General features: G+C 37.6%; 1 protein-coding gene across 1 annotated transcript in view; it reads left to right on the plus strand.

Annotated features, from left to right (window-relative positions):
* PKIA (cAMP-dependent protein kinase inhibitor alpha) overlaps positions 1 to 21,802 on the plus strand; it is a 44,266-nt gene extending 22,464 nt beyond the window's left edge. Inside the window, exons 2-3 of the mRNA XM_027638573.1 lie at positions 14,038 to 14,215; positions 19,267 to 21,802. Of these exons, the coding sequence (XP_027494374.1) occupies positions 14,065 to 14,215; positions 19,267 to 19,346 (231 nt within the window). The 5' untranslated portion in view covers positions 14,038 to 14,064 and the 3' untranslated portion in view covers positions 19,347 to 21,802. The remainder of the gene's footprint in view (positions 1 to 14,037; positions 14,216 to 19,266) is intronic.
* Positions 21,803 to 23,780: the final 1,978 nt, after the last annotated feature.

Below are 23,780 nucleotides of genomic sequence, written 5' to 3' on the forward strand. Positions count from 1 at the left end.
CAATGTTTTTATATAGTTATCTTCTTCCTCTCTGAGATTATACCTTCAGCTTGCTTTTTATGAGAAAAATGGTATCCAGGAACTCACATCTCTGGGTGATTCTTAGTCTTGAGAGGTTTTTTTCCTTTGCCAGGATTTAAGAATTGGAAGTCTTAAGAAATATTCTACCCACATATGCATTCTGTAAGTGGACAGCTGATACTTCTTTTCCTTATCCACAGTCCAACAGGTAGAAAAAAGGAAGGAATCTGTGATTTGCTTGGTCTGAGAGCTCAGGTAAGCTATTCAAGTAAGGAAGTACTTTTGTAGTCTAACAACATGAATTTCTCTCAGGAATTTTTAAGTTCTCCCGTTTCTGCTCATACCTGTCTGTTTATGCTCATATCCAGAAAACATAGCTTATACTTTGTTGCATTTTATTTGTTTTATGCATGTGGGAAGAACTGTATGTTCAGATTCTTCTTAGGCTCTTCTAATATTAGCGCTCAGCAACTTCTGTGAAAGGGAAAGTTGGAAGGTAGACTTCAGAACTTGAGCTGCAGGAAATATGTGTGCATTTGTTTGGTTAACTTTTCTTGGCATGAATATAAAACATCTACTGTATGTGGTTTTTAATAGGCCATCTCTTAAAGCGATTGGGCAATTTTTATGGTTGGCTGAAATCAATGAGCTCTGTGAGAGTCCAGAAAATCCTACTTTGTTTATATGCTTCCACCACTGGCTCTTGTAAGTTGTCCACCCTGTTGTCTTCCTCCATTTGATCCTTTCTTCTTGTAAATGAAGACTTGGTACGTTAGAGGGATAAGAATTAAGTATTTGAGCTGTAGTTTTGCTTGAAATTGGGGACAAGAGTAATATTTCAAAGTATCAAATTCAAATATCTAACTAACACTGATTTTAAGTAGCTGTGGTTTGCAGAGCCTGTATCTTCCTCAATTGCTGTAGGGTATTGTGTTTGTCAGGGTACCTGGGTTTGCATCTAGAAATGCATCTTCAATCTGAGTGTCATGGACAGATTGTGTAATGCAGCACAGTTGGTAATTAAATATTAGTCTATGCAAGGCATTTACTTTTTTAGTTTACCCATCTAGTTCCAGCATGTGGAAATCTGTCAGGACAGTTCTCTAAAGTGCATAGTTTTCAATCCCAAGTGTACAAAATGATCCTAGGTCACAAAGGATTATTTAGCAAGAAGGGTTGTTGTTTGTTTTGCTTTTTTTCTCTTTGCTTAGTTAGATTCTGTTTTAAACATGGAAAAGAGGTCAGTAAGGTTCCTATCTTTAAGCATATTATGGCAAATGTGAGGCTTTTTTTTTGTCTAGGTTAGAAATTATTTGGTCTGTCTTCTAAATGCCCATAAATACTGCAAAATATAAAATGCAAACTGCGCATAAGAAAGGATTTCATCATAATAAAGATTTCTTTATTAATACTTTCCTCTCCTCCACCCGATCCTGTGTCATTTTTCAAGCTGGTTTCTTGCCATAAAGGAGATCCTTCCAAGTGTTGCTGCTCTTCAAGTTTTGATCTCTTTGCTTTCAAAATGGTATTGTTATAGATCTGAGTCTGAGCTGTACTACTTATGTGGTTTTAAAGGATATGCAACACTCTGTGAGAGTCACACTCACTAAACCTTGCTGAATCATATTCTTGGATAGCTTGGCTATTATGCATGTATGCAGTTACGCATATGAATATGGAAAATTATCCCTTTATAGCACCTCATGCATTTGGTTTTGAGAAGCCCCTACCTCTGCCTACCACACTCTACTCCGTTTAAGAAAAAGTCATCTTTAAGACTTCAGATCTTGCAAACAGTATGAAATTGCTGCTATCTTCCCCCTCATCCTTTAAAAGACTGCAAGTGGACTTGCCTCTGCAAGGGCCTTAATTTAAACCTTGCTCTTATTTTCTCTGGGTCTGGCAAACATGCTTCTTCTTCTCTCTACCTCAATTCTGGACTGACGCACTGCTCTCTATAGACACAACTGCTGCCGAACATGCTAAGGTGAACAAGAGAAAGGAATACGAGGTAAAATATTTCCTTTCGTTAAAATGTTTTGTACTGTTAGATCTCTTTCCTTTGATCCCTCAGCCTGGTGTATTGTAAGGCATTTGGCCCTCTGGGATCGATCAATGCTTTATCAAGAACCCTGTGTTTATATTGCTCTACATATTTTTACAGAAATTAATTAACTTAAGATTTCCAAGTAGGACAGCTCTAAGAAAACAAAACATATTGGTCCACCCTTGCAGCAGCAGCACTAGAAGGTTGTAAAAAGATAAATCCTGTTTGAGGCTGGAAAAACCGAAGGTTTCACAGGAGAGTTCCTCAAGGGCTGCTTGAGTGTACCTCAAAAAACAAAAACAGACCCAGTTTGTGGCATCTGCAATGTGATTTTAAAAATTTTCAACCTTGTCCTAAAGAATTCTAATATCAGCTTATTTGATAATGAATTGCAATACAGAATACTTGCATATATGTTCCTTCTGTTAAGATGAATAAATTTATAATAGACTTAATATAAAGAAGGTTCATTTTTCCTGCATGTTGACATATTTAATAGAGAGAGGTTTTTTTTCCCCTTGAATGAAATAGAGTGAAACAAAGAACAATTAGGATTATTTTTTCCTCTGATAAATATATGGCTTTCATACACCTGGAGAACATCTGGCAAACGTATAGGAATATTTGAGTTGTTTACCTCCCGATGTTAATGCAGCAGGTATGTCCTGAATTTTGCAGGCAATAACATTGGGTTGGTTTTTTTAACTTAGATAGGTACCAAAACTTCCCAGGTGACCACCTTCTAACATTGTGATAATATCAGTGGTCCATTATGAAGAATCTGTAAAGTATTCGTGCTGGAAACAAGTCTAAAAAAAGCACATTTGAGACAATTATTTCAGGAAGCCCTAAGTAGGCTATGCTGTTGCATAGCAACAGAGCCAGGCAGTCCTTAGTCTCTACAGTAGTCAGTGTACACATGGGAACAGAATGCAAAAATGATGGAAACCTTGAAAAACGTAAGGCTGAGACTAAGAGAAACCAAAGTGAAATGATATACAATATAAAATGTGAATCTATTGTGTGAAGTATAATAAATTGAAGTGCTTTTAAGTTAAAAAAACTGAAATGCTGTTAAGCCAAATTGTGCACTTTTTTGTAGCTTCTAGATAGTAATTAAAAGAAAGGCAGGATGTCTGATGGCTGGGAAAACTAATTCAAATATAAAGTAGATTTTAAATGTCTGATACAGAAAATAAATTGGATGGAAAAGGCAATTTATTATTGACAAACCAAAAAGCTGACCAGATATACCAGGAATAAAATACTGATTAATGTATTGTGGCATAAAGAGGCTCAAATACTTACGTTATTAAAAAGCTGCTTGTCTTATGTTCACAGGTCTCCAGGCTAGCCCAGTGGTATTTATCTTTGCAAACACTGAAAAGTATGGTGTCATTGGGTATATTTTTGGCAACTCCAAGCTTGCATCTGAAATGTGAGATCTTAACAGAAGCGTATTATATTATAGCAGCTTTGTTTTTTTAAGGGGAATTTATTTTATTAAAAGCAAATCTAGGAACCAGTATTTAATATTTGTAAACATAGGGTTGTAGTTGATCTTGCTGTCAAAAAAAAAAAAAAAAAAAAAGGCAAACCTTTTCCTTCCAGTACAGTTTTTACCACTGCCCAAGAAGAAACAGTAATAAGCTCAAGCTCTTCTGTTCTGGATGCTTCAACACACACTTTCATGATGAGTCATGACTGCATGATTTTAAAAGGTAGTCACATGCAAACAGTTGAGCTACTCCACCAGAAACTGCTGAAAAGATATGTAATACAAAAATTGTTGCTTCTGTCTAGTAGCTGACATTGTTGTAAAGATCTGAGGAAAGTGCCTTGGAGGGGGACAGTTGGTTTTTTAAATACTAAGGAAGAGTTTAAGGGTAGCTAAACTGTGGAGCATATAGGTATTTTGAATACTTTATAGCCAGACAACACATTGTACTGAAACACTTGAAGAATCCTAACAAGTAGGTCTGGAAGAAACCTTATGAAAATGCTGTCATGATACTGTTATCTAGACATTTGCTTTTTGCTGTTCTGACTGCATGCTTTCCCTTTCAAAGGCTTTTGTTACCTGCAAACTGCTGTTGTAGATGCTGTAAACATATCAGTCAAATTGACAGAATGCAGAACATTTTGTCAATGCAAACTTTAGTTAAATTGGGAATGGTAGCAATCCATTGCAATGGGGGAGCCAAGCCCTGCATTTAAATAAGTGACCCTGTGTGAAGTCCTTGAGTCAAGTTAGCCCACCAAGAGCCTTTTGGCAGAGCAGCTGGAAAAGTCCACCCCAGTCTTCCTTTTTCATTGTAAACTGGTTTCTCTAACTGAACTCTTCAAATATCTAAGGCACTGCTTCCTCCCCATCTCTTTATGATTTTTTTTTTTTAATTTCTGATCTTGTCCTGCAGACAAATTACCCCTTTTGGATGGTATCTCTCCACCTGATTCTTCACAGCCATATTTTTTTTTTGTAATTCCATCATATTCCCCCAACCCAGCACATGCATAGATAAGTCTTGGCAGTGCTAACTGATATCTTCTTGCTTACCTTTACTGACATTTCAAAAAAATGAAGAGCAAGCTCTTACCCTAGCAAAACAAAGCTATGTATTTTATCAGATTGGGCATATATTAATATAGAAGAAATGATTTACATTTCTTGGCTTGTAATAAAGAGCATGAATCTTCATGTTGGTTTCATGGTTTGCTGTTAGCAATTGCAACAACTGTAATAAATTACTTTGGGATGTTTAGCCATTCAGATCTATAGTTCAGCTGAGTATTTCAGCCCTTACAAATGCCTAGAGACTGCTTTGCACGTTGGAGCTATTTCTTGAAGAACACAGCTGGTTCCCATTTAATTGGAAAAGTATAACGCAATGTACTGCATACTGTCTGTTTGCCATTGTTTGCTTGATTTTGGTTTTTTGGTTTTTTTAATGAGAGTGAAGTCTTCTTGTTTTCCTTTTTTTTTTTTTTGCTTTGACCTCGAAAGCATTAGTACTAGTAAAGGGATATCTAGCAAGATGTATAACTACAGGGGACAAAAAAGATAGTGAGGGAAATAGGTCTTACATGGATAAGCATTTTATGTATGCCGACTTTAAAAATTCAGTGGACCAGAATCCTTTCAGATCATCTACAGTAGGATTCATAGAATCATAGCATACCAGCTTAGAGGGGGACCTCAAGGATCATCTAGTCCAACCTCTCTTGGCAAAAGCAAGATGGCCCAGCACCCTGTCCAGCTTAATCTTGAAAGTGTCCAATACTGGGGAATCCACTACTTCCCTGGAGAAATTATTCCAATGGCTGAGTGTTCTCTTTGTGAAAAATGTTACTCGTGTCCAATCGGAATCTCTCCAGTAGTAACTTGTACCCATCACCCCTCATCTTTTCCATGTGACTCCTTGTAAAAAGGAAGTCTCCTTTTCCTTTGTAACCACCTTTATATACTAGAAGATGGTGATAAGGTCTCCTCTAAACCACCTTTTTTTGAGGCTGAACAAACCCAGTTCTTTGGATCCAATGGATCTAATTCTTAGCCCTTCCAGAACATTAAGCTTCTGCCAAAAACTGGAAATCTGTTTGACAGAAAACCCTTTATCTGAGTGGCTTCTGCATTATTGCCTATGTAGCATTGATAGTATAGGAGGCTCATACTGGTCTGCGCGTAATTCACAGAACTGATTTGCTATGAAACCTTCAGTTAAAAGTTCGCTAAACCTATATTTTTTTTCAGTGGAAAACTGTCTGTTAGGATAACGGTGGTTCACAGCAGTTTGGCCTAAAATGTGTGCAGACTACTAATCAGTGTTTTGTTCTTTCTTCCCCCATGAAGGGGGAAATACAGGCCATTGTATTTAGCAGTGACTAAAGGAGACGTGGATGTTGCAAAAATAATCACTACAGTGCTTATATCAGGTTCTCTGAAGAACAGACATCAGACTCAGCTAATGAGACCCGTGCTGATCAATACCTTTGAAGCACTGGATGTGAGTGCTGGTACTATTGACAGAAATGTCTGAGAGAACGAACTTGCTTATAGCATGAATCCTGAATTAAAGGCAAGATTCGGAAGATACGGAGATGCTTCACGAGCGAAGCCCACACAAATTCACTCACCCCCCTCCCTGCTATTAAACATCCTGCTGCAGATTTTATGTTTCTGCAGCAAGTCTTGTTTCTGCACAAAGCATTTGCAAGCTGCCAGTCAGTTATGAATCCTCAATATACTCGTCTTTTCCAGTAATCCAGCAGTTGAGGAAGAGCCTGTTATTCATGTTGAGGTGTGTATTTTGTGTTGTCTTACTCTTCCTGAGCTTATTTCATCTCTCTGTTCTATGAGTGCTGCTGGATTGCCATATAAAGACCACAAAGGACAGGCTTTCTCCAAAGGCTGAAACCATTCCTTTTGAACAAATCACTGTATTTGTTCAGTATTGTGTTAACTGTGCTCCTTGGTTCAGAGCACCACACCATTCTAAACAAATGAATTGCAGTGCTGCATACCTGGCCTCATCCTCCTATAACCTTAAAACATCAACCTCCCTACAGTTCAGATGGATGTGAGAATGCTCAGCAGGGCTGCCGGATGTGTGTCACATGAGGAGCTTGAAGGTTCCCATCTTGAGGGAGGGAGCTCGAGGCCCTTATCTATCTCTGTGATTATGAGGTAGTATAGCAATGGTTTTAGTTGTTCATAGAAAGTATCAGAGCATCCTGAAAAATAGTGCTTTAACTCCCTCCTTCCCTTCACAAGCCCAAGAGGTTAATTCACAGACTGCAAGTAAAAAAATCACACAGCAATAGATGCCTCTTTTCTCAAACATATGATGTTTGCCACTCAGTGTTCTCTTTAGGTTAGGCAGTGAAGAGTGATGGTAGATTCTAGGTCACCCTCTTCTGTTTCCTAACTTAGTATCCCTATGTGGATACTTAAATTTCTTGATTAGTTTCCTCCATAGGGTGTTAACTTCAAGATATCAAAACGTGTATTGTTATTTATAATTATAGAACCAAGTTCTCCTCTTTAGTATTACTTCATTGATTATGTTTGCCTCTTTCATTGCCCAGTTTTATGAAACAGTGGAAGATAAAACTGAATTTGTGAATTCAAATTAAGTGGTAGATGAGAAACCAACTTCTTTTGGTCATGGGCATAATAAAATTTGCCTGAGCAAGGACATGGTAAGAATGTAACTATTTGGCTTTTAGTTCTGTAGATCTCTTTAGGTAAACTGCAATTTAGATAACACAGAAGGAAAACCTATTAACTGTCTTTGTGAATGATCTCTTTGTGTAGGTTATGAGCTGAAGGATATCTAACTTCATACTGCTTTTTTCATGCAGAGTTAAATGAGCTTAATTTTTATTTCTGGTAAAAATATCGCAGGTGGTAATTTTCTTTGTTCTGTTTCATTGTTTAACCAGTTGAATTGCCCACTAATTTCCAATACGATCTTAATAGTACTAGGATTGCTACATATAGTATGTTTGCTGTAAAAGTATGCTAATTGTCAGAGGTAAGTCACCTGTTCTACGTTACTGTTTTACAGAGTTGGTCATTTCAGAAACACCAGACAGACAAAACTACATGACGGATTTTCAACGTGCAGAGTAAAATATGCCCAGCTTGGTAGCTGGCATGGATATTTATATTTATTTTAGTTGGCTTTCAAGAGTTAATGCTGTTTTCCTGCTCATTTGTGTCTATGCAAAAGCAAACTGTTGTATAGCACAATAAATATAATCTCTGTGGAAGAAAGATACTTTTGTTAAATTGTTTCTGCTTTTAATACAGAAAACCATGCATGGGGTAGAAATCTAGGTACAGGTTGCTGTAGAATAGATCTGTATCCTCACTGGAAAGAGCCCTGTAGCCCTGTCTCTAAGCTAAGGCTAGATTTGGAACCAAAATTTATTTTAAAAGCATAATTATACACCTTCTCTAAATCAGACATGCTATTAAATGACAAATTCTCTTTTTTTTTTGTTCCCTTATGAAAGCTGAATATAGATAATTACATTTAAATAACGTGCTGATCGTGATACAACATTTAGCAGCCAAAGCCTGGGAGAGTTTTATTTGAAAATCCCTTATTCTATGCTGCCATTAAGCACACATGGAGAAAGAGGGGGAGTAAACATTGAACCATCATACGTCTTAGCCTTACACTGCAGGTTTGCCAAGACAATGGCAACTCTCTTGTCCCAGGCAGCAGCATATGCCAAATTCCATAGACAAGCTATTTGTCAAATGCCTGCACTTGTTTGTCTTCCTTTAAAATAATAATACCAATTAGTGAAGGTACTTTAAATTCATTTGGGCTTCTTTTTGGTATCTAGTCCCTTAGGCTAAATTCAACAACCTCAGATACCTCTAGCCCATGATTTAATTCATGCTGGTATGCCACATGATTTTTGTTCTTTCCCTCCCAAATGGGAGAACAGTAGCACTGTGTAATACTGGGTTTCACTGAATTATTGTGGAATGCAGTCCATTTTGGATTGCATTTGTGAACCACTGCTAACTTTTTAGGTGTTTGTGGTGTGTTTGGTTTTTTTTTTCAATTATAGTGGTTTGACAGTTATTTTAAGAAACTTGTGGAATAACATTTGTTATATGTAGTGTGGAAATGGAAAATTTAACACAAACTGAATTGTGGAGTTAAAGTAGTAGTCTGGTAAATTTCTGAAAACACAAATATTGATTCTTTCTGTACCTGTTAATGATTCTGTGAGGAGAACAGTATAATTTAAGGTTGGAAAGGGCCTCTAAAATCATCAAGTCCAACCGTTCACCCAACAGTTGTTGGGTTCACCACTAAACAATCCCCTAAGTGCCACATCTACATGTCTTTTGAACACTCCAGGGATGGGGATTGACTACTTCCCTGGACAGGCTGTTCCAATGGCTGATCACCCTTTCAGTGAAGAAAGTATTCCTAATGTCCAATCTAAACCTCCCCTGGCACAAGTTGAGTCATTTCCTTTCATCCTGTCACTTGTTACTCGGGAGAAGAGACTGATCCCCAACTCACTACACCCTCCTTTCAGGTGGTTGTAGAGGGTGATAAGGTCTCCCCTCAGCCTCCTTTTCTCCAGGCTAAACAACCCCAGCTCCCTCATCAGATTTGTGCTCCAGCCCCTTCCCCAGATTCATTGCCCTTTTCTGGACTTGCTGCAGCACCTCAAAGTCTTTCTTGAAATGAAGGGCCCAGAACTGGACACAGCAGTCGAGGTGTGGACTCACCAGTGTCAACTACAAGGGGACAATCACTGCCCTGGTCCTGCTGGCCACACAATTTCTGATCCAGGCCAGGATGCCATTGGCCTTCTTGGCCACCTGGGCACACACTAGGTCATGTTCAGCTGCTGTCGACCAACACCCCTAGGTTCTTTTCCGCAGGGCAGCTTTCCAGCCACACTACCCCCAGCCTGTAGCACTGTGACTCAGGTGCAGGACCCAGCACTTGGCTTTCTTGAACCTATCCTTGGCATCCTTTTCTCCTTCTGCATTCTTTGGATACTAATTCTATCCCTTATGATGCTTACTTGTAAAAGTTCTATAGAAGGAGGCCTTTTGCAGGTCACAGAATTATAGAATCAGCCGGGTTGGAAAGGACCTCCAAGATCATCAAGTCCAATCCTTGATCCAACACCGCCCTGGTTACTAGACCATGGCACTGAGTGTCACATCCAGTCTCATCTTAAAAACCTCCAGGGATGAAGAATCCACCACCTCCCTGGGCAGCCCAGTCCAGTGCCTGATTACCCTCTCTGTAAAGAATTTCTTTCTAATATCCAACCTAAACCTCCCCTGGCACAGCTTAAGACTATACCCTCTTGTCCTACCGCTGGTTGCCTGGGAGAAGAGACCAACGCCCACCTTGCTACAACCTCCTCTCAGGGAGTTGGAGAGAGTGATGAGGTCTCCCCTGGGCCTCCTGTTCTCCAGACTAAACAGCCCCAGCTCCCTCAGCCTCTCCTCATAGGACATGTGCTCGAGTCCCTTCACCAGCCTTGTTGCTTTTCTCTGGACCTGCTCCAGCACCTCAATATCCTTCCTGAACTGAGGGGCCCAGAACTGGACACAGTACTCCAGGTGCGGCCTCACCAGCGCTGAGTACAGGGGAAGAATCACTTCCTTGGACCTGTTGGCCACACTGTTCCTGATCCAGCCCAGGATGCCATTGGCCTTCTTGGCCACCTGGGCACGCTGCTGGCTCATGTTCAGCTTCCTATCAATCCAAACTGCCAGGCTGCTCTCCAGCCTGTAGTGCTGCATGGGGTTGTTGTGGCCAAAGTGCAGGACCAGTATAGCAGTATGTGTTATACAGAATATTCATTAATAATACAGACGCATCTTGATACACTGCCTAAAATCTGAGGTGGCAACTTCTTATCCTTTCGTCTTATCCTTTGTAATTCCTTAAGTACTTCTAAATAATTTTCGGCACAACTCTCTTTGGGAGGAAGGAGTTGGGAGGAGAAAAAGACAGAAGTCTAAGGTACCCACATTTCTAGAAGTTTATAAAATTAAGAATCTGAGGAAATACAAGATGCTGTATGAAAATCCCCAGGGCTGTGTTGCAAACTTTAAGCCGTTTTCAGGCATAGTGACTCTAAATGAGGGGAAAGACAAAGTCTGGGGGAGACTTCAGATGGAGGTAGTATCTTATCAGTTACCAAGGAATCCAATCTCACAGAGCTGCTTTCTTTAGTGTGCTGTTTCAGTTGGCAGAAGCAGTGAGGTTTGTAGGCCTCTTGTTTCAGTTTAGTACCATGTAGTGGCGTACTGGTTTTGCAACTTAAAAAAAAAAATTAAATTAGTAGAACTAGAGGGACTGTGACGACAATCTTTATTGCAGGAATCCCTGTTAATGCAATTATTTAGGAAATTCAAATTATATTTCATAGAATTATTAGCAAATTACACTCCTTCCACAGAGATTGAAGGGAAATAAAAAGGGGTTTTTTTGAGTGAATGATAATTCCTTAATAACTGGTTTAGTGAATAAGTACAGACTGCTGGGCACTGAGCCATCCATTGGAAGGGGAGCTCTTGGGTGATGTCAGTGGAGTTCCATATTTATGAAGTAATGTCTCAAGATAATGCCAGTACAAAACAGAATGCTATTTGATATTTAGAAGAAAAGATAGGCAGGAAAACTTGGAAGTGTAATAAACGTGTGTTTGATAACATTCTTTTTTGATTAGAATGTTGTTAGTAATGCCATATTGAGCCTATAGAAAATGAACATTTAAAATAAAGATCTCTACAAGCACATTTTCCTGTGGATTTATAGCTTTTTTCATAAAAATTAAATAAGCTTGAGATTTCCCTGGTGTTTATGAAATGTTTCAAGAACAATATAAGCTTACAGAGGTGTATTCCATGGATGCAGTTTATACATCCACAGAATTGCTCACAGAGTACAACCTGGCTCATCTTGCAAGCCTTACACAGCCCTGCACCTTGTTCCACCTCAGTCATAGTCTTCTCTGATTATTATGGGCCTAATAAACTCATATGCAGCTTTTAAAGAAAGAAACAAACAAAACAAACCCCAAAACCATCTGTGGTGGTTTTTTTCCTATGCTAAAATGAAATTAATGTTTTTGTAGGGGTGATAGCTATGATGACTTTGGACTGGTCCTACACTAATGACAAAATCCAAGCCTGTATATTATTGGTTTCATGTTTTGCCCTTCCTTTCCTACAGGTCAGTTGCAAAAACAGGCATGAACAAATATAAGTTTCGCTTAAAATCTTTTAATCTTCTGGTTTCAGTGAATGCTATTCAGTGAACGGGTCAGATAAGTCTGAAAACTTCTACTTTTTTCTTTCCTTATTACAACTGTCCTCCCTTTACCTTTGCAAGTTATATGCTGGATTACTGCATGGTTGATACATTTGGTATTGCAACATCTGCACCTTGGGCAAAGAACTTCTTATTTGCTTCAATATTCTTGCAGTGTTTCAACAAGAGGGCAATTCATGGGAAGAAATGCACATGCTCTCAGAGAGCTCCTGAAAGCTTTTGTTATTGAACAAAGAGGCACTGCATTATTTTATGTGTGTCTGGCAGGCTTTCAGTTAATGCTGACCTCTTTTCCTTCCCTAGGTGTTTGTCGTTAGGTTTTGTGGATTGATTTTTTGTTTTGTTTTGTTGTTGGTTTGTTGGGTTTTTTGTTGGTTTGTTGGTTTGGCTTTTTCTAAGCAGTTTCCTGTTTCCTGGGGGTTGTTCGTAAGAGTAAAATTAGCCTTGTTCAGCATTTTTGGCATGGGACATCAAAGCTTGATAGCAGTGAACTTCTTCTCAAGTCAGTCAGTCTTGCAATGATACTTGATATGGTTATATTTAGACAAAATATGGTGTAGAACCCTTTTCTTGGCTTCTCAGACACATCATTTGTACACCCTCATACAGCTGACTGAAGTTGAGGACATGAAGACTAGAATGAAGATGAAGAATAAACAGGGTTTGTGAAGTTATTCAGAGTTGAGGATGGAGAAGGCTTGGCTGTTGTCTTTTTTGTATCTGTTTTTAAAATAAAAAGTATTTATAAAAATTATGGGTTTTTTTCTTTTATTTAAAGAGAAAAAGCTGAACCCTTTGCTGCTGTTAACGTGTGCAGTGACTTAAAGGGTGATCAGCTGCTTCAGTGTCCAGAACCTACAATAGGAGCTGATTAAAAAGATTAGTGCACTCTATACAAATGTGAAGTTCTGACTACTTTAATAATAATAGCTAAAGCTTCTCACTGTATACAGCTCTGCAATGTTGCCTTAATGGCCATGTCCTCTCTCTGCAATATGCAAAACCAGAGAAATACTGCACAGCAATGAAGGAAGCGTACAACTGAGGGGGTGCTGGTTTTCTGTAGTAGGTCTGTAGTTTCTTCTCTTTGGAGTACTGCTCTAGCAGAAAGTTTCTCTGATTCCTCTATGACCTTGAAACATAAAACATGAGGAGAGCTACATTTGAAGCATGGTAGCCTAGCATTTTGCAGGAAACCTTAGATGAGTACCAGCGAAAACACAGTAAAAGCAATGCAGTCAGCATTTAAAATTTTGTAAATTAATTAAAAGAAATAAAACTCTAACAGCTTAGACCTATAGCAAATATTCTAGCAGGGATACAAATCTTTCTCTTACTGAGATTGAAATAGGAGTTTCCTTTTATCTTTGGCAGATCTTACATTAGTGCACATCATCACATGATTCCATAATGACAAAAGGAATAATTATTTTCTAATGAAAAGAAGTTCTGATTTTATACCTAGCTTACAGAGCACTGCTTTCTGCCTCTGCATTATAGTTTAGCTACCCTGCTTGCTGTGTTAGCATATCTCCACTTATTTCAGTAACATTATGGTATTGCATTTGCTTTGGGGCAGCTATCACACCAAAATAAAGTAGTTGAACCTGAAGGGGTTTATATGCCATGTTAAAACTAATACTAACAGAAAAGAAAATATACAGAACATAACTGTACCTGTGTATTAGCACAGGGTTCTGCATGCAAAAGCGTAATCGATTTGTACTTTCTTACTCGTTAGACTCTGCTTTTTGTGCAGAAAAGAACTTTGTTCCACCCCCTACCTACCTCCTACATCCCAGCTAATATTAAAAGCAGAGACAACTCTATAAAGAAATTATGTTGCTGAGGTCATTGCTTTTATAAAGTACTATTACTTTATGAAGCATGGAAAATGAAGTTGTTTAAAATACTGTTGAATACAGATTGCATAAAATACACACAGCTTTTCTGCTTTCTAATCTGCTTCTCTGATTTCTCCAAATTTCGAGACTGAGGCATCTTCTTTTACTGTTTAGCAGTTCCACTCCACGATGAGAACGTTCTAGTTATATTCCCATTCCATAAAGTCATCTGTTTTTCTGGTGGTCTAAGTGGTGGTGTTTTTCTTTTTCTTTTTTTCCTCCCATCTAGGTACTGCTATGTGGATATTTGTTAGCAATGACTGATGTGGAATCTACATATGCAGACTTTATTGCTTCAGGAAGAACAGGTAGAAGAAATGCGTTACATGACATACTTGTGTCCTCTCCGGGTGGGAACTCTAGTGAACTAGCCTTAAAGTTATCAGAGCTTGATATAAACAAAGCAGGTGAGTACATTATGAACTTTCATTACATTTATTTAAAACTGAAGTGCATGGTTTGTGTGCATGCATTATTTCCTTGACCCTTAGCAGCAAAAATATTTTTTTTCTAATCACCAGGGGTTGCCTACAATAAGAATCCCAGATTTCATAAATGGAAAGGGTGGTTATTTGCAAGTAAAACATATCACTGAAAAAAGAAAAGTCATTCTTCAGTGAGTACCTAATGTCAGAGTCCATATCAGAATAAATTTTATGGAAAGTGTAGAGAAGAAAATAGGGAAGTCTTTATTAAAACCCAAGTATTTATAATATCTTTTAATGGAAGATATCTGGTTTGAAGCCTGTAGGAGAAGCCATGTGTCTGTTTGAAAGGTTGTTGTGAAATTAATTTTTTTTCAGCTGCCAAAGGACAGAGCAATAGCAATGCGTTGTTGTTTGTTTTACCTGGGTCTTTTTTTCTGAGTAAATTGTCTCTTTCTCCTTTCTGCTAATAGTTTGTCCTTCTTCTAAGGTGATAAGTAGCAATGCAATCATAAATCTTACTTTGCCTTTGATATTACCAAAATTTTTAAAGGGTTGTGCACCTTTAGTGGAGAAAAAGGGGGGAAAGCAGACCTTACATTAAAAAAATAATATGACTGTATAATGATTTTCGTGTTACATGGGTGGGGGTTAATGAGTGTATCTTACAGATATTAGAAAGCCCTTTTCAAATCTTAAGGAAGAAGTGTTTTGCTTATTTTAGTAACTGCAGAAGAAAATGAATGCAGCAAAGAAGAAACTGTTGATAAGCAGCTGCCCTGTTTGTGCACATTCTTCTCTCAGAGACAACAAGAGTTCTGAGAGGCAGACTCTTCACAGGACAGTCAGATGTAGGCAGCGTGATGTTCAGGTGGTTGTAGTGCTGTTTCGAGTGGGGGATTCTTTTTTTTTGGCTTTTGGACTAGTGTACATCATAAATCATTCCTTCTGCAGTTGCCAGTTTGGGACCTATAGATTCTAGATGCATGCAATTCTAGCTGGGAAGGGCCTTTAGTTTTTTTGGTTTAAAAAGAAAAGCTTTATTAGTATGTGTGTAGGTGTGTCTATTTATTTTAATGTGGGGATAGGTGTAAAATGTTGGAAAAAGAGAAAGTAGGTGCCATTTGAAATGCATGATACCAACCTTCCTTCTTGCTTTAATTTCCTTCAGTCTCAAACTTACAGTTATCAAAATTGTCTTTGATCTTGTCTGTTTAGAAGATGTAAACAATCCCTAATTTTAAGTTAAGATGTGAAGTGGTTATAAGCCAGAACTGTGTTCTCTTGTGAGCTGTAAAAAGGATGTGACTCTGTGCCTGTAACATATGTTGATATGCACTTGCTACCTGCAGTTTGCTCTGTAGTGATAAGAGTGGTTTAAAAAACTGTTAGCCTAATTTTAATACATAAATTGGGAGTCTGTTTAGTTCTTGGAGATCCCTTTTGCAGCCTGGGTAACTTAGTCATTGCAAAAAAAGTGTACAAAGTTGCTCATAAAATTACCTTAGGTAATAGAAACACGGAAATTCCTACATACTTCTTCAGGAGATTATGCAGCTGCAATTAGATATAATGAAAACGTATTTAAATTTTGTATTATCAGTACACCTAAATGCCAAGTAAAAGCCTCCAAACCAAAAATATTGAAAAAGATATTGTCTAACCTAGCACTCATGTGAGTATTAATGTTATACCCCATCATGTCTTTCCAAACCAAGAGAGGTTAACAAATATTTTGCGTGCCAAATCCTAGTTCAGAATATATTAGTGCTTGTGGGATGCATATATGTATCACACCTGACAGGATTAAGAGGAAAGCACATGTTTGTGGGTTATATCTTATTTCTTTTGAGGTGCATGTCAAACAATTTATGCTAAGTACTACCTAATTATATAAATATAGACATCCAGGTTTGATTCTTTCCTTTCCTTTTTCTTTTATTCTTATCACAGCTACACGCATTTTCTTGCAAAACTGCAAGTACATTTCCTGGAGTAATGGCAGAGTAGGATAATGCAGATGTTAAAGAAAAAGAAGGTGGTTGTAAAACATATGCAAATTAAATTACCCGAGCATGTTTAGTACATTCACTTTGAAAATCCTGCAGATACATATTCCTGTAAAATACCAGAACGGCTTTGAATGGCACTAGGCAGTGAGGCCTTGTTCAAAACCACGTACTTGTCATGCAGTAGTTGATACCTGAAGTGAGTGTTAGTTAATCCCCTCATCAATGAGCCGACAACAGATAATAAAGAATTTACTTGTAATACTTATGTATAATACGTATAATTGCTGTATAATACTCTCCCTTCAAAACAGCTGTCCTAGTCTTCTTTGCCCATAACAAGCTAACAACCTGCTATTACCTATGAAATGGACATATTTACCAAACCTCAAAATACAGGTTCCAAGTACTCTGTGTCAACATATTTTATCTAAATTTAGTAAAAGCAACACTAGGTGCATCTGGTAAGTACTGCAACAGAAATCATAAGAAAGAAGGCAAAAGAAAGATTTTAGTAAAAAAATCAGCAGTCTGCTCAACACACTCAAGGTAACCAGTACAATCCAAAGAACCTGGTATTTAGATCATCTTACCAGTGATTATAGCTAAATGAAGCAGTAAGGAGAAACTACAATGAAGAGAAAGGACCAGTCTCTGCAGATCTAATCTCTAAAACAAACTGCTTGTTTTCTAGGTGCTACAGAACACTAGTGGAAAGGACACTTTCTTGTAAAAGTTGTAGTGGTCCAACCATCTACAAAAAATGGGGATAATAGTGTGTTGAAGTCATACACAACTGCAATGAAGGACTGATTGTAGAAAATTGTGATTAAAAGTGGTTTTAGATCATGGTAGAAATGTTTTAGGTGTAAGCATGGGAAACAGTGATGAACACTGTAGAGACAGTTGCATTACAGGAAGAAAAATTAGTTAAAAGCTGCACATTAGCAGAATTAGTAACTGTTGCCAGCTTACCACATCACACAACTGTATGGTGACTTGGAATATTGTATTATTTGGTTTTCTTTCCTTTTTTTAATACTTCCTGCTGGTTTCAAAATGCTGTGTAAGAATTGCAGTCTTACTCTAAAGACCTTAGAGCCATTATATTTTAAGGGAAGAATAGTTCAGGAGTGTGCTTTGGCAATTTTGGGATTCTCCAAACTTAGAAGCAAATTTATTTCTATGAACATTTTATAGCCTTTAGTGGAAGAGCTCTACCAGCAGAATGAAGAAATATGTAGTACAAGACAGTGTATTATAGATTAAATGGATTTAAACTAATGAGTTTTTTCAGTAAGTTGAGAAGAATCTTTTAAGAAGTGGTACATTAGAATCTTAGTGCTCCTTCTCTGAATCTTTGTGCTCTATGTTTAACATGTAGATAGTGAAATGTTTTTGTGTCCAGGATGATTTTTCTTTTAAACACAAAAACCTTGCAAAGGTTTTGTTTGGTTGGTTGGTTGGTTGGTTTTAGTTTTGGTTTTGGTTTGTTTTTTTTCAAGAAGACTTATTCCAGGAAAGTGTGGCTTGCCCAGCTAGCATAAGGGATATTAAAGACTTCCTAGTAGTCAGAATAAATGGAGGACAGAGTAGGCAAAAAAGGAACAAAACTCCACGATTCCACTCATCTGGACTTTTGCAGTATCAGAACAAATGTAGGAGGCTTTGTAGAAAGTGATTGGACAACTTGGGCAAAAGGGATTTCTATCCAATGGTAAATAATTGCATGTAGATCCATCCTGATGGATTCCTTTCTAATTTGAGTGATGAAACTGAGAAATCATTTTTTGAGAAAGTGCCTTGCAAAACAGATGTTCATTTATTACTCAACCCATGTCATGTAATGGCTGGGCTTCGCAAACGAAGATTTGGAAAGGCTCTATCCACATTTGTTACAAATACGCTGGTGGCTAATAAGGCCAATATGAGATAGACACATCCGGTTGCAAAAGGCACAGCAGAAAGACTCCTTAGGTGGTGTATTCTGCAAGACACGGTTCTTTCTGCGTTGTCTTTTCTCCTCGAGAGTGAACTCAACCCATAATGAACAGAATAAACCTCACTGTGTAATAGGTTAATCAACTTCCCGTACAACTTTTCATCAGGTTGAATTTGATAATTCACGATACCTTCTGAGGCATTTTCCTGCCTAAAATACTCGTCCATGCACAAAACACAGCTCTCATGTCTAAGATCTTGGCAATGTTCTTTGCAATGCAAAGAACTTTTTTCCATTAGCAATGTACCCTTTCTTCTAAACAGAAAAGAGAAAATGTTTATGGTCAGAAATAAAACTGCAGATGTACAGTGTGATCTGAAATGAGGAAACAATAAATATCTGCATGGATAATCCTACTTTTGTTCTAGAGATCTATAGATTAACGTTAAGAGGCAGTACTACCTCTGTTTAGATATCTTTACAACCTAGCCATGAAATTTTCTTCTCTTAACTACTCTGTCAAGCCAGTTCAGTACAAATTGCTCAGAATCCTTACAAGATACAAGAAACTATGTATTATTCCTTGTACACGGGATGTATTATGTTCCTCACATTGTTCTGAGGTTTGCAGGGAGACAGCTGGATTGAATGCTGGGAAGTGGTGCTGAAAACAGACACGCAGAACAAATACAGCTTTAACAAGCTATTGCTTTTATTGAAGTTGCATCTTTTTATAGCAAACTGTTCAGACTTGGTGCAATGAGGTTTTTTTCTCTTATACTGTCTTAGTATGATAGTTAATAAATTTTCAGAAATACTCTACCGTTTTTGTTAAATTCTTTAATTTCTAACTACTTTAGGTCTTTACTAAAAATAATAGTGGTGATTGTAACTAGGAATTTGCTTCTCAAGAGACACCTTCAAAAACAAAGTATGGCTATCTTAGTAATAAAGGGTTTCATGTTTCACATTCAGTTTCTTTTTACTTTGTTTTTGAAACTGATGGATGAGCAATCAGGGTTCTGGAAGCAAGACCTCTTTATTTTAGCGTGGATTACTCATCCTTTTCTTCTGTGTTATAGAAGGAGAAGGAGATGCACAACGAAATCCAAGTGAGCAAACCGGGGAGACCCAAGGGGAGGCAGCAAAGCAAGAAAGCTGACATCCGACTTTGACCGAGTGGAGCAGCTGCTGGATGTTTTCAGACTACAAGAGCGTGCAGGAACAAATTTGTTTCCATGAGCAAGCTGTTAGAAAAGAAAGTGCATGTGTCTTCACTGCTGGAACCCACTCAACACAATGCTAAAAAGGGGGGTACAAGCTGTGACAGAAGACAGAATCTCTACCTCTGTCATTAGCAATGGTTGAACATGTATTGAGTTTTTGGGATAGTGTCATCAGATCCCTTCATAATGACTCGATGGGAGCACTTTTAGAAAGTAGAACAGGTAAATCTTGTAGCAAATGGCCTTTGAAACGTCAGAGGATCTAACTGTCTATCTTAAGCAAAGGCTTGTGTGATCCTCAGTTTAAAATTCTCTGGCCAAAGTGTTTGCCCATTATAAGAACTGTAAAGAAAGCACTGTTTTTAGAACTTTGCATCTGTTTTACAGCTCTGTTATTTACAATGGTTTTTGTATTGTACAACTTAGATGCTCCACACTGCCCCTTCTCAACTGCTTATGAAGAATATTTCTGTTACTGTGAATTTTTCTACCACGTGTTTTGAAAGGGCTGGTTTTTTGCATAAGGTGGTGATGTGCACATGATAGATCATAACGTCAGTTGCTAAATTGATTATGCCTAAACCTAAATGACTCAGCAACACTGATTTGTTACTAGATGAGCCTTCAAAACGATTTATTAATGTGAATACTTGAGCGCGTGTTGTGTCCTTGGTACAGTTTTGCCACTCACGTGTAGTTAGTTGCATATCAGAGACTCAAATTAAATATTTTATGTTATTCTTCCCCATTTTTCTAATTTTACTTCCAATTTCTTAATCTTTTCTGAGATATTTTTTTAAAATGTTAGTCCAAGCATTTTATTGTTATGGTAGTTTTAAGAATACGTTTATAACATTGTATGGGTTAAAATTCAAACAAATTCCATGGTGCTAGAGGTTTTTTTTGGTTCACATTGTTTAAGATGGGCTTTGTTTACACATGAGAAAATAACTGGCATAGGTTATTGCCAATTACATATTCTGAAATGAGTTTTAAAATGCAGGATAGTCCAACTTTGAAACATGGGCTGGATCCAGCCAGGGGGACAATTTTTACTATTCCTTGTCTTTGCCTCAGTGGATCAGGCTGTTGAGTTTGCCCAGCCAGTCACCTGTTACTGATGCACCAGCACAGCCAAGTGCTGTAGTGTAGAATCCACTACAACAGGCTTTCACCTTGGAGTTGGGAAGGGAAGCGAGAGACTTGGCATCTAGCACCCAAGAGACTAGGTTTTTTTCCCATTTCAGCTATTCCAAAATGAAAGTCCAAACTGGACCTTCATCAAAATACCAGGATAGTTTGTCCATCCAGGACATAACTTAAAATATCTACAAATTAATAACCTGTTCTGCAGTAGCTATTGCTTATTGCTTTTCTTCCCCCCTATCCTGCCCCGATGAAAAAGGCCATACATGAGGCTGAATGCTGCAAAATGGGGCAGCCACACCTCTGTGTGACTAAGGTGAGTGAAGAGAGTGACTGATAGTAAACCATGGCAATCACACAAGCACCAATCACAAAGTCAGTAGATTTGTTTTCTTTTATTAACAGGAGGTGATGTCACTTTCTTTATATATAGTATATATATTATATATATTTTTGTGTTGTTGGTTTCAAATGTTATGCACTTTTTAATGTTTGTAAACTTTTACTAATGAATAGTGTGATTGCTTCCTGAATATATTAATCATCAGTTGACGAAACATCCTTGTGGCCACAGCTGTTTGTTTCTACCATATGTATCATAGTACTTGTCACCTGAAAATCTTTTGTGAGATATGTGGAGAAAAAAAAACACTTCTGATCAGTATTATGAGATCATTTATTAGTGTTAATAAAAAACAAGCCAGCAGTATGCTTGTGGCTCATTACTGTAATATTAACTCTCACCTTTTAGTGTTTGGAAGCTGAATGCCTTGCCTCTTACTAGCTGTCAAATGCCCTATCTTGTTGGTAACAGAAGTACTCCATTTGCTTTGAAAACACTGTTACCCTTAAACTAATTATTTATTCATTTGTTTCACTTGGTGTTCCTTTCAAACTTAGCACATTATTATTGATTTTTTTTTTTTAGTTGTTTCTCCCCCTTTTGCGCTTGCATCATGTCTTCAGGCTGAACTGGTTGCCCCTTTGTCATGGACTACTTACTGTCAATCTAGCACAAGCTCCAGAAGAAAATAAGATTCCAGAGTTTTTCTGTAGTGTTACTTTATTGGTGATCCATGAAGCATCATCAGTAAAATATTGCGGAAAAAGGCAATAGCGAAATAAGTATTTACAGTACATTAAAGTGATGGTTTTCCTTATTTTCCTTCAGTGGTTTATTTCAGTACACTTTCCTTCTTAATTCTTTTGTGTTTTAAATAAAATTAATTTCAGCCTTTCCTCTCTATTTTGTACCTGTTTCTTCTATTTCTCATCCTATTTTCAGTTGTTTTTAAAGAAATCATGGAGGCCTCTGCTGGTTTTTGAAACACATCTCTTTGTGATGGAAAATAGCACTGCTAATTTTAGTAGAGTAAATGGCTGTTTATGTTCCTCTTCCCCCAAAAGTGTATGAGTGCTTGCTTTATCACTTGAACTCTACTTGCTTTCTTAATTTGGGGTGTTTCTGTAGCATCTATAAACAGGCCTCACTTAATGTAAACATATGGTTAGTCTGTACCAAGTCACAGCACTGTATCTTGAGTATAATTATTACCAAATCAATTACAGAAGAACTAGTTGAAGTATACTTACACCCTTACTTCTGTATAATTCTCTATAATATAACAGGGACACTGGTGGCAGAACTGGACTTTGACTAGGTTACTTTTCCTTTTGCCAGTTATCTTTTTCAGTGAGCCTGACACTCGGGCTTCTGTTCCAGTGTCTTCTTCATATTGTATTGTTTTCATGATGAGTAAGTACTTAAATGTTTTTTTAATCCATGATTATCTTAGAAAGATCTTCCCAAAAATCTATATAAATTCAACAATGTTAGATCTGGAATATCAGCATAATATAATACTCCTTAAAGGTTTGACTTTGGTGGGATGGTGGTGGGTTTGTTTTTTTTTTATTTATTTTACTGTCTCTTTAGATGGATGGTTTTGGTGCTTCTTTCACCCTGCAGGATCATCACTTAAAAAGTCTCTATACTCATGTTCTTTTGTTCATAGTAAAGTCTATGACTATGTCTGCAAGCATTCCACTTGCAGGGTTTAGGTTACCTGTCCACTTGAAACACACAGATTCTAGAACTAGAATTGGACAGAGATACTGGCATTTCTTCTGCTTATTTCCATTAGTGTTGGCCATGTGCTTCAAAAAGCACATGTTAAAAGACAGCAGCAAGCACGCACATACTGTTACTTCATCAAACCATAATTTTAAGCCAAAAGTTCACCATGACCTTCCATACAAAAATTATTAAATAAATATGAAAAAAGTCAGTATACTGATTGCTACTTGGCTGTGTAATTTCCCTTGCCATGTTTTATTCCCTACAATTTTGAAGTGGTAAAAAGTGTATCCTGGTATGACTGCAAACGGATAATTATCTGGTGCTCAGAAGGAGCAACTACCAAAGTGGTTAAGCTGGACCTTTTGCAGTATTAATGCCTTTCTCAGCTAAACTGAAGAATTTCAGGTGTGCTTAATGTTTGTGTTTTATGTTTCAGAAATATGAGTAAATTTTCTGCAAAGGAAAGACTGAAAGCTGCTGTTGAGACTGAGCACAGTATAGTAACCTCAGCTTTGACAGTTTGCCTTACCTCAGCAGTATTCCTGTGTTGAACTGCTGTATTTTTGTCCTGACTTATTTGTTTTACTCTGCCTCTCTTTCTGACTGGTTTATTTTCTGTCCTGTTCTCCCCTCATGTAAAACAATACCCTAGAAGTATATGGATGTGGAGTACTATATTTCTGTATATTTGAGTGACTTAAGTCTTGTAGTGGAAAGGTTGTTTCACTTAATCTTTTTGACCAATGCACAAAGGGGGATCTGTTCCAAAATTCTCATTGCGAGAGAAGCAAAATAGCCAGGAAGGAAGTGTGAATTCAAGAAGATAGGACAGCAGTATATATCTTTTCTTAATAGTAAGGCAGGTGGGGCCCAGTGCGGAAAATAGCTTTCTCCATCCTATGATGAACAGTCAGGATGTGTTGCTAGTAGCTAAAAAGCAGGCAAATTGTTCAACCTTAGGTGATATTTTGATTTCAGAACCAACTTCAGTTTTTCAACAGAAGCATCCACAAATCTGTGGCACTTAACCCTTGAGATCAATCATAGCATCATCAGGTTCTAATGAAAGAGAATGAGAGATTTCTTTGAAAATAAACTCCATCTCAGCCAGATCCAATACAACAGAACACATAAATAATTAACA

Source organism: Corapipo altera, unplaced genomic scaffold (genome assembly GCF_003945725.1).
Source record: "Corapipo altera isolate COAL_440 unplaced genomic scaffold, ASM394572v1 49, whole genome shotgun sequence".
NCBI lineage: Eukaryota > Metazoa > Chordata > Aves > Passeriformes > Pipridae > Corapipo > Corapipo altera.